This window comes from Aulonocara stuartgranti, assembly GCF_965226115.1.
Source record: "Aulonocara stuartgranti genome assembly, chromosome: 18".
In the NCBI taxonomy this organism is placed as follows: domain Eukaryota; kingdom Metazoa; phylum Chordata; class Actinopteri; order Cichliformes; family Cichlidae; genus Aulonocara; species Aulonocara stuartgranti.
Genome location: NC_138954.1, coordinates 24,662,472 through 24,675,855, shown reverse-complemented (window position 1 = coordinate 24,675,855; position 13,384 = coordinate 24,662,472). Strand labels below are relative to the sequence as shown.

The following is a 13,384-nucleotide window of genomic DNA, read 5'->3' as shown; positions in this document are numbered from 1 at the left end:
TGGCTTTAAGTGCTCCTTCAGCCTTTTCTCCCTGTTTCACTTCCCTAAGAATGGCTTCTTGACAGCCACACTTCCACTGGGACCATTTCTGATGAGGCTTCAGAGAACATTAGATGGATCAACTGAAAACCCAGATGCAGCTCTCATGTCCTGTGTTAGATTTGTATTGTTGATTGTCATTTATGCTTAGAAATATCTACTCATATATGCTTAGAGTTTTATAATCAATGTCATGTTGGTAGAGGTTTGATCCTTAGTAGTCTGTGGAGACTCTGTGTGCCTCCCAGAGCACTCTGGCATGCACACACAACTTAAGGTCAGGAGAGAGGTTATATCTGCTCTTACTGATTTATGGTATAGAAGGACACCTACTCTGTATCTGGTTAAGTATAAGAGCCTTTTGTTTAGATGGACCGCTAGACTCCTGGCACCAGCTTTGGGGAGTCTTCACGGGGTCACATCTTGACCCCACACACACACACTTACACGACACACACAGACAAGGTATTCTTTGTCCACATGTATACCTATATGAAACGTCATATGTTAATGAACCTATGCATATTCATGTGACCGCAATAAAAGGAGTGCTACAGGGAACCTGGCTGAGAGTCTGACGGAGGTCAAGTGGGTGGAATGACACTTGGCTCCAGGCAGGTCTCCCTCATGCACGAGTAACACAAAGAACTTTGCCTACTTGTGTCTTGCTTTTGCTGTGTAGTAAATTGTCTTGAACATTCCAGCGAATAGGTTTATGCTACAAACTTATCATACTTCACTGTGCAATACCTTTTGTGCAATACTTTTGTTAATAGTCAATGGTGCAATAGACCTCAATACTTGAAATGTGCAATTCACTTGTATTTTTATTTTTATTCCTATTTATTCTATTTATCCCCTTCGTATATTTTATTTATATATGTCTCTGTATTTATATATATGTGTGTGTGTGTATATATATATATATAATATTCTGTAACTGTAACTTCTGTCGGTGCTGTGCTTTTGGAAACCGAATTTCCCAGAGGAACCCACCCGAGGGATTAATAAAGTTTTATCTTATCTTATCTTATCTCCTGTGTGTTTTGAAGATTCAGCTAAAGAAATTAGAACAGATTGTAGGATTCTTGTGATGTGCCGCTAGTAACAAAGTGCCGAGAAATTGAACTTAAAATTGACACTTTGCTAAGCTGTCTGTTGTGTGTGGACTCATTTCATCTCTTGAGTCATTCAGGGTCATTCTGTATGCTTTAATGATTCATAACTAAAAAAAAAACAAGAAACGTCTGGCTCAATATTCAGTGTCTCAAGATAAAATACTGTTTCACCAAATTACTGGAATCACTGATCTTCTGTTATATTCAAATCTTTTACAATGGACCAAAAGTGCCCCCAAGCCTTTCAAATATTTTTTGTTTGTCTTTCAGTATAATCTTTGTCTTTCTAGTGAAATGTTTGCCTGACTCATGCTTTTTAATATCACTGATAGCGAAAACCCTTGAATGGGCCAGCTGTTTCTGTGCAGATTCCACTTGGAGAAATTGTTACAAATCACAGCATAATGACATAAAAATGGTAATGTGCTCAGTCTGCTTCTTTGTCTCAAACACATGCAGATGCACACAGAGTAACAACTACCTCAGGGCCTCAGAGGTTGTTATCCATCATTTTCCCGCTGCATCACCACATTATCATTCTTTATGACTGTCATATTACTACATTTTCTTCTCTAAGTATACCCAACAAATCTTTATTGATTGCATTCATCCACCAATCCCAAGCCCTCCCCCAGCACATAGCCAGCATTAGATTAGTTAGTCTAACTAACCAAAGGCTGAATTTCCCTCTCCACTTTGTGCGTGTGTGTGTTTGTGTGTGGGTGAGAGCTGTGTGTTTACAGTGCATGTGGGGGAAATTAACTGCCATAGAAACAGGTCTGTTTGTTTGTCTTTGTTGGTGCTTTGTGGCTTGAAAAGAAGCTGAATGTATGTTTATTTTTCCTACTTCTACACAGGGACCTCACCTGTATACATGCGCAGTTATTTCATATTTATTATTAATGCAAAGGCTGATGCAAGAGTGTGATGTTGTGCAGCGCATTCTTTAGAAGGAGATCCATGCTGAATAATTTATGCCACTTGTAAGCCTCACCACAGTCACCTAAACGAAAAGAGGTTTGACATGAGGGCAGTGGCCAAATTTAAACCTTATGAATGGTTATAAAGGTGGTCATGGAGTGACTGGGAGTTGTGTAACAGCACTTTGTGAGATCAGAAGGTTAAGTGAGTCCACTTTCTTTTTTCATTCACTTCTCTTTGTGCAAACACAGCCATCACAAGATGGTGTTACTTACTCTGAGTAAACATTTGGCCCCACAGTAGAAATAATACATTTGATATACTCCACTGTATGGATTCTACCTGCTTTCTACAGAGACAAAAATATGCATCACTGTAATTCTTCTACACGTGTTTAAGTCAGGAACCACTTCCTCTTTTGCGCTTCTTCTTCTTCTTCTTTTTTTTCTTTTACACACATCATGTACTCTGAGTCGTCTTTCTTTCATGTCTTTCTTCTCCTGCCTCCTCCTGCCCCCCCCCCCCCCCCCCCCCTCTCAGAGTACAGAAGTAGCGTGAGCACAGCTGCCAGCAGCCTTCGACCGGTTGAAACCTGTATGCATTGCTACTGAAAAGACACTTCCTCCACCCATCACCAGCCAGATCCAGAAAGAGCTGGAAATCAGGAATGAATCTGATACATAGTCACAGTAACACAGTGTACCCCTGCCTTGTGTGTGTGTGTTTAAATTATCTTTTTACTGTAACTTAAGTGAAAGTGTACACTATTTGTAGAAAATACCACTTTTATGTTTCTCCTACCGAGTTGACGTTTAATTAAGACCAGCTATAAAAACATTCCACGCGACCCCTGTCGTGGTACTACTTGCACGGCCGTAACGCGGACTCGTACGGGCAGTGCTGCGGCCGGCCGTTGACCGTCTGTGACTTTTCCGGTTTTCCCCACCGCCACAGTGAACGCAGCACCAGGAGACGAACTGGTGGGTGGAGCATTCGGGAAGTTGCCGTGAACGCTATCCTCCAATCAGAAGCGCCCATCGCACGCGCAACAGCGGTTCGCGCAGCTCCATGTTGGATCAGTCGTTTTTTCTTAGAAATGTGGTGACCCGGAGGTGAGGCTGCGCTTACTGTCTAGTAACAAACGGACGGCCCCGGGCAGTCAGGCGGGTTCAGGTATGAGGGCTACCCGCCGACAGACCGCAGGGCTGCAAACGAATGTTTTCTGGAGGTTTGCGTGAGCGAGCAGCGTCATCCCTTTGCTTTGAAACGAGGCCGAGAAATTAGGTTAAAGACGCACCTGGAGAGGGGAGCGAAAAGTGGCATGCGGGGTGAAGAAGAAGTAATTGGATTGAGATAACGCCTCGCTGGCAGTAAGTATATTTTCTTCTCGTTATCTTTTCAACACATTACTAAAGGGATAAAAATAAATCGCTTTAATAACCCGCAACCTGTTGTTTATTGACTAACGGAGATAAGAGGCTGATGAATGTTTAACGCGGGGACACGTGCTGCTTCTCTTTTCTCACGCGTCTGGGTGAATCACCTGATCCCGCACAGCGGGCAAAAAAAGAAAGAAATGGAAAGAACCATCGCGTGCGCCAAAAAAAATCAGCAGTTTCGTCAGACTGTGGCAGAGATGACTGGTGTCCCATGTGGGTGCGCAGGTCTCCACGAGTTAAATACATCGTGGTGCCTGGAGCTGGTGTTGTAACTTCAGGTATGACCTAAAGTTCAGTCTGGCCATCTTTAAACTTCTGCTCAGTCCTCAATGAACTTGACTTGGAGCAAAGCGGCTGCTGTCACGTGGTGAAAGTCGTAATTCACCCTGAACCGAGTAGCGTTATTCCTCTACGAGTTTAATCAGGAAACTATCGCCAACGCTAGCCCGTCCTTGATGCCAGGGCCGCCTATAATAACCGAGGGCCCCACCCTTTCCTGGGGGCCCCACATTCTCTCACGCAACGCCTCCCCCCTCTCTAATCTGTTTGGATCTGTTACTTCGCCCATGTGTGAATGTGTGTGTGCATGGGTGGATGACTGGTTGTGTAAAGGGCTTTGGGATCCTTAGGGACTAGTAAAGCGCTATACAAATACAGGCCATTTATCATATGCAAAAGACTGGGGGAGGGCTGATAATGCAAGCTCCTTCTAGCTTTGCCACAGTTTGATAAAGATTACTCGCTCCGCTTTGCAAGGATATAGAATAGAATAGCCCTTTATTGCCACTGTACATGTACAATGAAATTATGGGTGCTCCATGCCAACTGTACAGAACTAAAACATAAATAGTAAAACAGCAGGAACAAATGACACACAGAAGAAATGTATACAATCAAGAGGAATGTATACAAAACAAAAGAGACATATAATAGAAATAAATATAACTATATATTATCTATAGGCTATCACAGTTGCCACTAACAACAATTAATGGTGATTCCTGATGACTTCACAGTGGTGTACTAAGAAGCAACATTTCGCATCATATGCTGAGTTTAAAGTCAGAGATTTCTGAATACCTGTTCAATCAATACAAGTAATTTCACGAATTCCACGTGTACTTTTTTAGGCTGATGTAAGTAACCTGTAATGGTCCAGTTAAAGTTTGAAAGCTCTAAAGTGCATCCGGCATGTTGGAATTAAACATCAGCCCTAAGGGTGTACTCAGTTAAAATAATAAGCTTCAATTAAAAGTTTTATTTTACGGCTCTGTGACACAAAGCTCAAGATTTTTCTGCAGTGTAAATCTCTTTGTTTGCAACAGCTTTGCATTTTACTGCTGTTTTTATACTATTTGCAGATTTTTAATCACCATTTTTGCTCATTACACGTTAATGTCTCTGATTGGAGTAGGTTGCACTCACAGGGATCATTTTGTGCGGAAGAAGAGTCATATGATAAAAAAATGCCCACTTTTTGTGAGTGTGCAAAGAGCCTGAAGCAGAAAGCCCGGCTCACAGAAAAAACGGAGATAACCATCATCATGATACCCTTTCTTTCTGACTGGGATTTGCATTTTAGATTTTGTCCAGCAAACTAACACAAAGAAAGCCTAGTTGTGTTGAACTTCTTTTATAGTACACTGCTGTTTTATTTACAGCCACAGATTTCCCAAACATATGTCTTAGGTAAAATATATGGTTAATAATGTGGCACTATGACACAACACCATTCTAATAATGACTAGACAGCCAAGCTATTAGTGTGACCGCATCTAATAGTGCTAAGTCATAGTGGTAGCTGTAACAAAATGCAACCTCTCATTCAGTATTTCTTTCTATGTTCATTCATTTCTATGTTAAATCCATGCAGTATGTTAAAACAATTGGATATCATAGTTTAAAAAAAATTAAACAGCATTTTCTTTATGGGCACACAGTAAAACGTAGAACCAGCAATCCGGTGTGATCAATGGATGCATTAGGCCACACCAAAACTACATGCACAATCCTTCGTGCAAACATTTGACTGTCAATTTTGTGTTCTTACTGTGGAAACTGAGGGAAAAACACGTTAACAGTAATGACGTCTGAGATGGTCATTCATGTATGTGACTGTACCAAATGCTGTATATGCTGAATAGAACTAAAAGCTGAGTGAGTAATGGTCAAGGGATTACCTCGTGGCCGATACACAGACAAGCTGTTAGCCTTAGTTAAAACATCCTGTAACATGTAAGGCTGTCACGCTAAGTGAATTTTTAAATTGCAAATGACTATTCGTACCTCTAAGGAAAGACTTGTATATATCTGAAGGATGTTGAAACATTCAAAGCAGATTAACTGCTGATTTGAATGCAGATCATATTATGATGTTTTAGTGTGTTTTCCAAACTATGTAAAAAGTGCAACATTCACTAAGTAAGAGAACAATTTTCAATGCATCACTAAAGGAAATGCACATCTGCCAAAGGTCTTAGTGAGTAAGAACACTGGTGGATTTGGGGCTTCATCAAAGGACTCTGTTCCAAAAACAGCATGTTGTAATATGTCTGGATTTAGCACAGTTTTGGCCTGGTGCTTAAACACTATGAAAAGGAAGTGAGAGTTCAATGTAGTTCACACCATGATAAAATGATAGGGCACTTTAATACTTGTAGTCACTGATTCATGGCTCATGTAGCGGGAGGATAAATGTGTTACTCCAGCAGACTTAGCTGAATGCATGAAATCAGTCTCCAGTTTGGTAACTTGCTATGGATTTAGATTTGTTTTATATGGAGGAGGCCATGATGGAAACAAATTAAATGCTGGGACTTTATCTCCCTTCCGGTCTTTTTTTTTTTTTTTTTATATACCTGTTGTTTATTTTTCTCCTTATAGGGGCAAACATATGTTGCTCAAGCTTTTCTACAACTTTGTGCATTCCCTCAGGAATTTTCTGACATTTGAGAATCCTTATATTTATGCTAATATTATTATTTCTTATATTGAGACAGTGATTGTTATCATCTCACTGATAAATTCAAAAACTGGAGTGAAAAAGTAGCTGAGCATGTATAGGAGGAATCAACAGTATTGAACAGGCCAATCACAATAGTTACGGCGTAGGTTTTAGATTTCCTGTTGAAGCATAAATCCACATCAACTTTGTCCTCTAAACAAAATGTGTCAAGTTATTTTGGAAGGTTTTTTTTTTTGTTTGTTTTCTTACTCGGGCTGCTCATGACAAGAACTGAAAGAGGACTTAAAATATCTCCAAGATGTCCAGCTGGCCCTGTGCAGTTGTTATGTCCATGAGTTCCCAGCAAAATGTCAGATTTTACAAGCATGGGATATCATACCAACATACCGTTTGAAATACTAATATTAAAGTAGTTGGACAGAGTCATCTGTTCTTGCAAAAGGACACAGGGCATAAGTACCACAATATCCTGCACTCGTGTCATAATTTCCTGTTGCATGTTTAACCCTTTTTCTATTAGTATCTGATCGCCACGGTTCGCTAGTTTTCAGGGTTTTCTAGTTGGCCATAGTACCTGGTACCAAGTGCTAAAATAGTACCTACTTGGCCACCGGTTCTAAGCGATCCAAGTAGGTACTAAAATGTGACATCGTCAGACTGCATGTTAGCGACTGGCTGGTCAGTGGTGTCACTCAATGAGTCATGAGAGTTTCTTTCTCATGAAAATCAAAACTGCCACACGAAAAGCCACAAACTGAGCAGTAGCTATATCATCGCTTCGACGGTCATCTTTGTTGTAGCCTTCGTGTCACATGCTTATGTCAAGGGATGCACGGATGGGTTGCTGTAACAATGACCACGCACATTATGTGGTACTCGATTGTAATAGAAAACCAGTTGAGTTTTGGCGAGCTGATCTGAGTAGGTTTTAATGGAAAAGGTCCTTTTGTTGGACCACAGTGTTTACAAAGGTTAAATGCATCTCATAGCACTGCTGCACCTCAGTGATCATATCAAAATGTGTCTTTGTGGTGGTATAAACTTTGTGTTGGTTTAAGCTAAAAGTCCCGAGACACGTCTGGTTTAAATAGGGTTACAGGTCTGTAGGTTTTATAAATATTCAAATATCATGTTTTATGCGACAGGCATGGTGCACACCCCAAATACAATCAGCTTTCATTAACGATCATGATCATGATGAGGATGAACTAGAAAAGTAACTGACCAATTTATAAATAATCAGAATTAATCAGTTAATTGTTTTGTTCAAGTTTAGTGCCAAAAAAACCATAAAATAAATAGTATAAGTAAAATTAATTGAGTTTTGTCTCTTTGTTCCAGCGATGTTCACTCTCACTGAGATTGCATCCCTGAACGACATCCAGCCAACATACCGCATCTTAAAGCCATGGTGGGACGTCTTCATGGACTACCTGGGTCTGATCATGCTCATGCTGGCCGTATTTGCAATGACCATGCAGATCACCAAGGACCAAGTAGCTTGCCTTCCATGTATAGATAATGCAGAGGAAGCCTCAGGAACAAGCTCGTTGCCCCAGCAGAGACCTGAGGATGTAACCTCATCCACCAGAGCCCCTGTAGGAACAACCATCCCACCGGTCACTAAGGACCTAACGGATGAAGCGGTCAGTAAGATTACTGCATTACAAGCCCCTCCAACAGGGGTCAAAACAAACCTGGACTTTCAACAGTATGTCTTTATCAACCAAAAGTGTTACCATGATGCCTTGCCCTGGTATTCCAAATACTTTCCATACCTCACCCTCATCCACACCCTCATTCTCATGGTCAGTAGCAACTTCTGGTTCAAGTACCCCAAAACAAGTTCGAAGATTGAGCATTTTGTTTCTATTCTGGGACGGTGTTTTGAATCTCCTTGGACAACAAAGGCTTTGTCTGAAACTGCTTGCGAGGACTCGGAGGAAAACAAACAGAGGCTGACCGGCACCTCTTCTGCACCAAAGCAGGTGTCTATAGAGGGGAACGATGACAGCACAAATGTGAGCCCATCCACACCCATGCTTGGGGTGAAATTTTCTGCAGATAAGCCTATTGCGGAGGTCCCAAGTAGCATGACGATCTTGGATAAAAAAGATGGGGAGCAGGCCAAAGCTCTTTTTGAGAAGGTGAGAAAATTCAGAGCCCATGTGGAGGACAGCGATTTTATCTACAAGCTTTATGTAGCACAGACCATTGTCAAATCTGTGAAGTTTATTTTGATATTGTGCTACACTTCAACCTTTTTAGCCGAAATAAAATTCACACATGAATGTAAGCCTGATATAAAACATTTAACAGGATATACAAAGTTCTTTTGTACACACAACATGGCTTTCATGCTGAGCAAACTGCTCGTCACCTATGTGGCATTGATAATGATCTATGGGATGATATGCTTGTACTCTCTCTTCTGGGTGTTCCGGCGACCCCTGAAAGAGTATTCGTTTGAGAAGGTCAGGGAAGAGAGCAGCTTTAGTGACATTCCTGATGTCAAAAATGACTTTGCATTCCTTTTACACATGATTGACCAGTATGACCAACTTTACTCCAAGCGCTTTGGCGTTTTTCTGTCTGAGGTCAGTGAAAATAAGCTAAGGGAGATCAGCCTCAACCACGAGTGGACTTTTGAAAAATTAAAGCAGCTTGTCACGCGTAATGCACAGGACAAGCAGGAGCTGCACCTCTTCATGCTCTCTGGACTCCCGAATGCAGTGTTTGACCTCACAGATTTGGAAGTGCTCAGACTGGAGCTGATTCCTGACGTGAGGTTCACTGCAAAGGTCTCCCAGATGACCAGCTTGCAAGAGCTGCATCTTTGCAACTCTCCGGCCAAAGTTGAGCAGACGGGCTTTGCTTTCCTCCGTGACCATCTCCGCTGCCTTCATGTCAAGTTCACCGACGTTGCCGAGATCCCGGCTTGGGTTTATTTGCTTAGGAACTTGAGGGAGCTTAACCTAATTGGCAACCTGAGCTCAGAGAACAACAAAATGATTTGCCTGGAGTCCATGCGAGATTTGAGGCATTTAAAGACGCTATGCCTGAAGAGCAACCTCACAAAAATCCCCACAAACATAACAGAACTTTCTCCGCATCTGATTCGGTTAATGGTTCACAATGATGGTACAAAATTGCTGGTCCTAAACAGTTTGAAAAAGATGACAAATCTGATTGAAGTGGAGCTGCACAACTGTGAACTTGATAGGATTCCCCATGCCATTTTCAGCTTAACCAATTTACAAGAACTTGACCTGAAATCCAACAATATTCGAACCATAGAGGAGATCATCAGCTTCCAGCACCTCAAGAGGCTGACGTGCCTTAAACTGTGGCACAACAAAATAATCACCATTCCAGCCACCATCGGCCACATCAAGTCTCTGGAGGCTCTCTACCTCTCTCACAATAAACTGGAGACCCTCCCTGCTGCCCTGTTCACTCTGCCCAAACTGCGACACTTGGAGGTGGGCCACAACTCCATCTCGGTGCTTCCTCCAGATGTGGGTCTCCTCCACAACCTCCAGCACTTGGCCATCAACTCCAACAAGCTGGAGGGGCTGCCCAAGCCTCTGTTCAGATGCACCAAGCTTAAGGTGCTGTGTCTGGGGCACAATGCGCTCACGATGCTGCCAGAGGCTGTGGGTCAGCTAGTCCAGCTCACTCAGCTGGAGCTCAAAGGAAACTGTCTGGACAGAGTGCCTGCCCAGTTAGGAAATTGCCGCCTGCTGCGCAGAAACTGCCTAATCGTGGAGGACCATCTTTTTGACACACTGCCCGTGGACGCTAAAGAAAGTATCAGCCGAGAAACCTTTTAGCACAAAAGCCACCTAAAAAGACGGATGGCTTCAACCATTATTTTTGTATTGTATTATCCATGCATTTCTTGATTAGTATTTTTAGGCTGTCTTAGTTGCTTCTGTTTAAATACAGCATAAGAAAACAGAGCTTTTGTTATTGCGAAGTATGTATCTAATGCAACATTGTTATTATGCTTTTTTGATAGCTTTGAGATATTAAAAATCCAGCTTCTTTGTATATTATTCTATAGACCAAAACCATTTCAGTGGCACATTATATACATTTGTCATTATTGTTTTAGGTACTCAGGTATAAATGTAACCATTGGGAACAATCTTTTTGCCTTAACTGCTGCTATTTGTTTGTTTTGTTTTTTTACAGTGAGGGCTTTCACAAACAACAGGACAAAAATTAATAATTTATGATTTCTTGTCAGATTTCTTTCTTTTTGTGTTGAAACTATCAAGGTACTTTTTAACTTGTTGAAATCAAGTAACCAGTGTATTTTTTTTTTTTTTTCTTCATACCTATGTAGCCGAAAGAATTTGAGTTGTAAACTCAGGTGGAGACCAGAAATGAACTTTTACCCCACTGTAGTAAAGATTGTATATGAAAGCCTCCAGTAATTCATTTGCACATTGAAACCCTAATGATGTAAAGATTGGTGAATGTCCTGCTGAGAGAACTAATAAAAGGGAAATCGGTTGACTAGCTTTTGAAACCATGTTTTGAAGTGTGATTTGAATCTGTTGTGTTGAGCTACTGGTCCCACATGTCACAATCATGTAAAGATGATGACATCTGCCTTCATTCTTGTCAATGTACTTCTGTGTAGGCCTGATATACGTGTTCTTCAGAGCTGCTGTACCACCTTGATGAGCCTCTGCTCAAAGTTCACATTTTTATTGTACAATAAAACAACAGTCCAGATTAACGTCTAATGATTATCGATCGCCTTCAGGTTCATGACACTTGCTGCTGTCCTGCAGTGAAATCTGTAAGTTTGGAGATTATTCTTTTAAATATGTAAGGTGGATTAACAACATTTTAAAACTGTATCATTGGAAAATGAACAGATTTTCTTTCAAAATTGACTTTTTTTTCCCCCACTTGTTTCCACTTTCATTGTTCTATTCTTGGACTTGAGTCACAGTTCAAAATGATCCTTACACTGGGCCTTGGTACAACCCCCTGACTTCAGCCTATAAAACCATCGTCAAACTTTGTTCTAACTGGTTTTAAATAGAAGCTTCAATCAGCAGTCAGTCTGGGAGTGTTTTCTTAGCCGACCATGAATTGTGTAGCAGAAATCAAGACTCGTCAGAACAGGAAATGTTTTTCCAATTTTCTTTTGTGTGTAAATTGTGTGTAGACTCTGTTTTCTGTTCTTAGGTAAAAGGAGTGGCACTTAGTGTTAAGTTCTGCTGGTGTAACCCATCTCTTTCACAGATGTGCCTTGAAGGTTGCTCTACTGCATACCTCGGTTGTAACGCTTGACTTCATGTCAGCTCATTCTCCTCCATCCTCTGGCACCAATAACCGTGCCACGATCAAAGTCCCCTATCTTCCCCATTCGGTTTGCTTAACCATGTCTACATGAATATACCACAGATGTACCTATTTAAAAACAGTATATACTTATAATTTTAAAAATAAATAGAATTTTAATACACTTCAAGTTTGTCACTGGCTTAAGTGTTATATTGACACTAAACATGCTTCTTATTGAATATGGTGTTGTTTGATCATCCCTGTTTTGTTTTTTTAACCCCCTGGCATAAGTTTTTCACACTAACAAAGCTCCAAAAAAAACTTCCCAAAAAATACAAGCTAATGGCAAACTCAAGTGTTTGTGTTTAATCCAACAAACCAGTAGGGAGATAAACCTTTTAAGAACAGTCTATGATTTATTTGAAGTTAATTTGGATTTTCTTTCTGACCTGGCTCACACTTGTTTCTGTTTCTCGTTGGATTCGCAGCAAAAAAGATCATGGCTGCAAACCTCCTGATTCTAATGGAGCTGTCCTGTATGAAGTACATCAGTTTCCTCTCACAGTTATTTCAGGTTAATTAGTGATTCTAAAATGGTACTCGTAGATGTGAGTGGTTGTCTGCCTCTCTGTGTTAGCCTTGTGAAGATGGACAGTCTGCCCACTGTTTACCCATCTCTCACCCTGTGACAGTCCCCACAGCCCTGAAAGCAGTTAAGAAAATGAGCACAGGGACAGCAGAAAATATACAGGAAGAACCAAAAATATTAAGGGTGGCTCGTTCTCAGTAAGTACTTCATTCCAGCATTTTATTATACCCTTGTTTGTTTCACTCTACATTTTTCCTCCTGGAAAAACAGTTTTTTCCCCCTCCACCCTTTTCTGTTTCCTGTCTGCAGCAGAAACTCAAGAAAGATTTAAAACGTCCCTTAAGGGCTTGAGTACAAAGGTCCCAGAGTCACGGCTCTTTTGTTAATGTTGCCAAGAGACAACTGACAATGTTACATTGACCTCAGCAGTTCCCAAGTAATGGTATGATCCCAGTGTACTCTCCAGTGAAGTTAACTGAGTTCAAATAATGTGTTTTTAGTCATCCGATGTCTAAAAGTTAATGACTGATAAAGTAAATGTCTTGAGTTCCTCCATATCCGTCATGCACGAGATATTTTCTGAAATGTGAATCCTATCAGACCGTTGAGAAGCAGGGGCTAGATTTGGTGCTGCACTGCAGACAAGTAACAATGTGTTTGATTCCTCCAAAGGAAGAACAATAACAGCACTGTTTCTAGGTAGGTCTTGACCAGATTTTTCTGAGAATTATGAGAACACACCTGTCCTTGAGATATCCTCCTCTGGAACTAAACATGCCCGCATGTAGTGTCATGTTTCTGTCTGCCTGTGCTGACACACATTCATTCTTAAACAAATTCTTTCAGATTTCACACTGCTGTCTGTTTAATCCCCTGTTCTTATCTGTAAGTTTTTCTTAACTTATAAACACTCAAAGAATTCAACATTGTGCATTCATCTATATATAATTAGATGAGCAAGCAGTCTACAAGACCCTACTGAGGTCCTGCTTGTTTTAATAGACTT

General features: G+C 41.0%; 1 protein-coding gene across 1 annotated transcript; it reads left to right on the top strand.

Annotated features, from left to right (window-relative positions):
• The first annotated feature begins 3,029 nt into the window (after positions 1-3,029).
• Positions 3,030-11,228, top strand: LOC309693869 (volume-regulated anion channel subunit LRRC8D-like). The gene is made up of 2 exons (XM_082513473.1): positions 3,030-3,448; positions 7,824-11,228. Exon 2 carries the CDS (start codon positions 7,826-7,828, stop codon positions 10,313-10,315), a length of 2,490 nt encoding a protein of 829 aa, XP_082369599.1. The 5' UTR covers positions 3,030-3,448; positions 7,824-7,825; the 3' UTR covers positions 10,316-11,228.
• Positions 11,229-13,384: the final 2,156 nt, after the last annotated feature.

Excerpts from the sequence above, each read along its gene's own strand:
- LOC309693869 (XM_082513473.1), top strand. The coding sequence starts at position 7,826 with ATGTTCACTCTCACTGAGATTGCATCCCTGAACGACATCCAGCCAACA.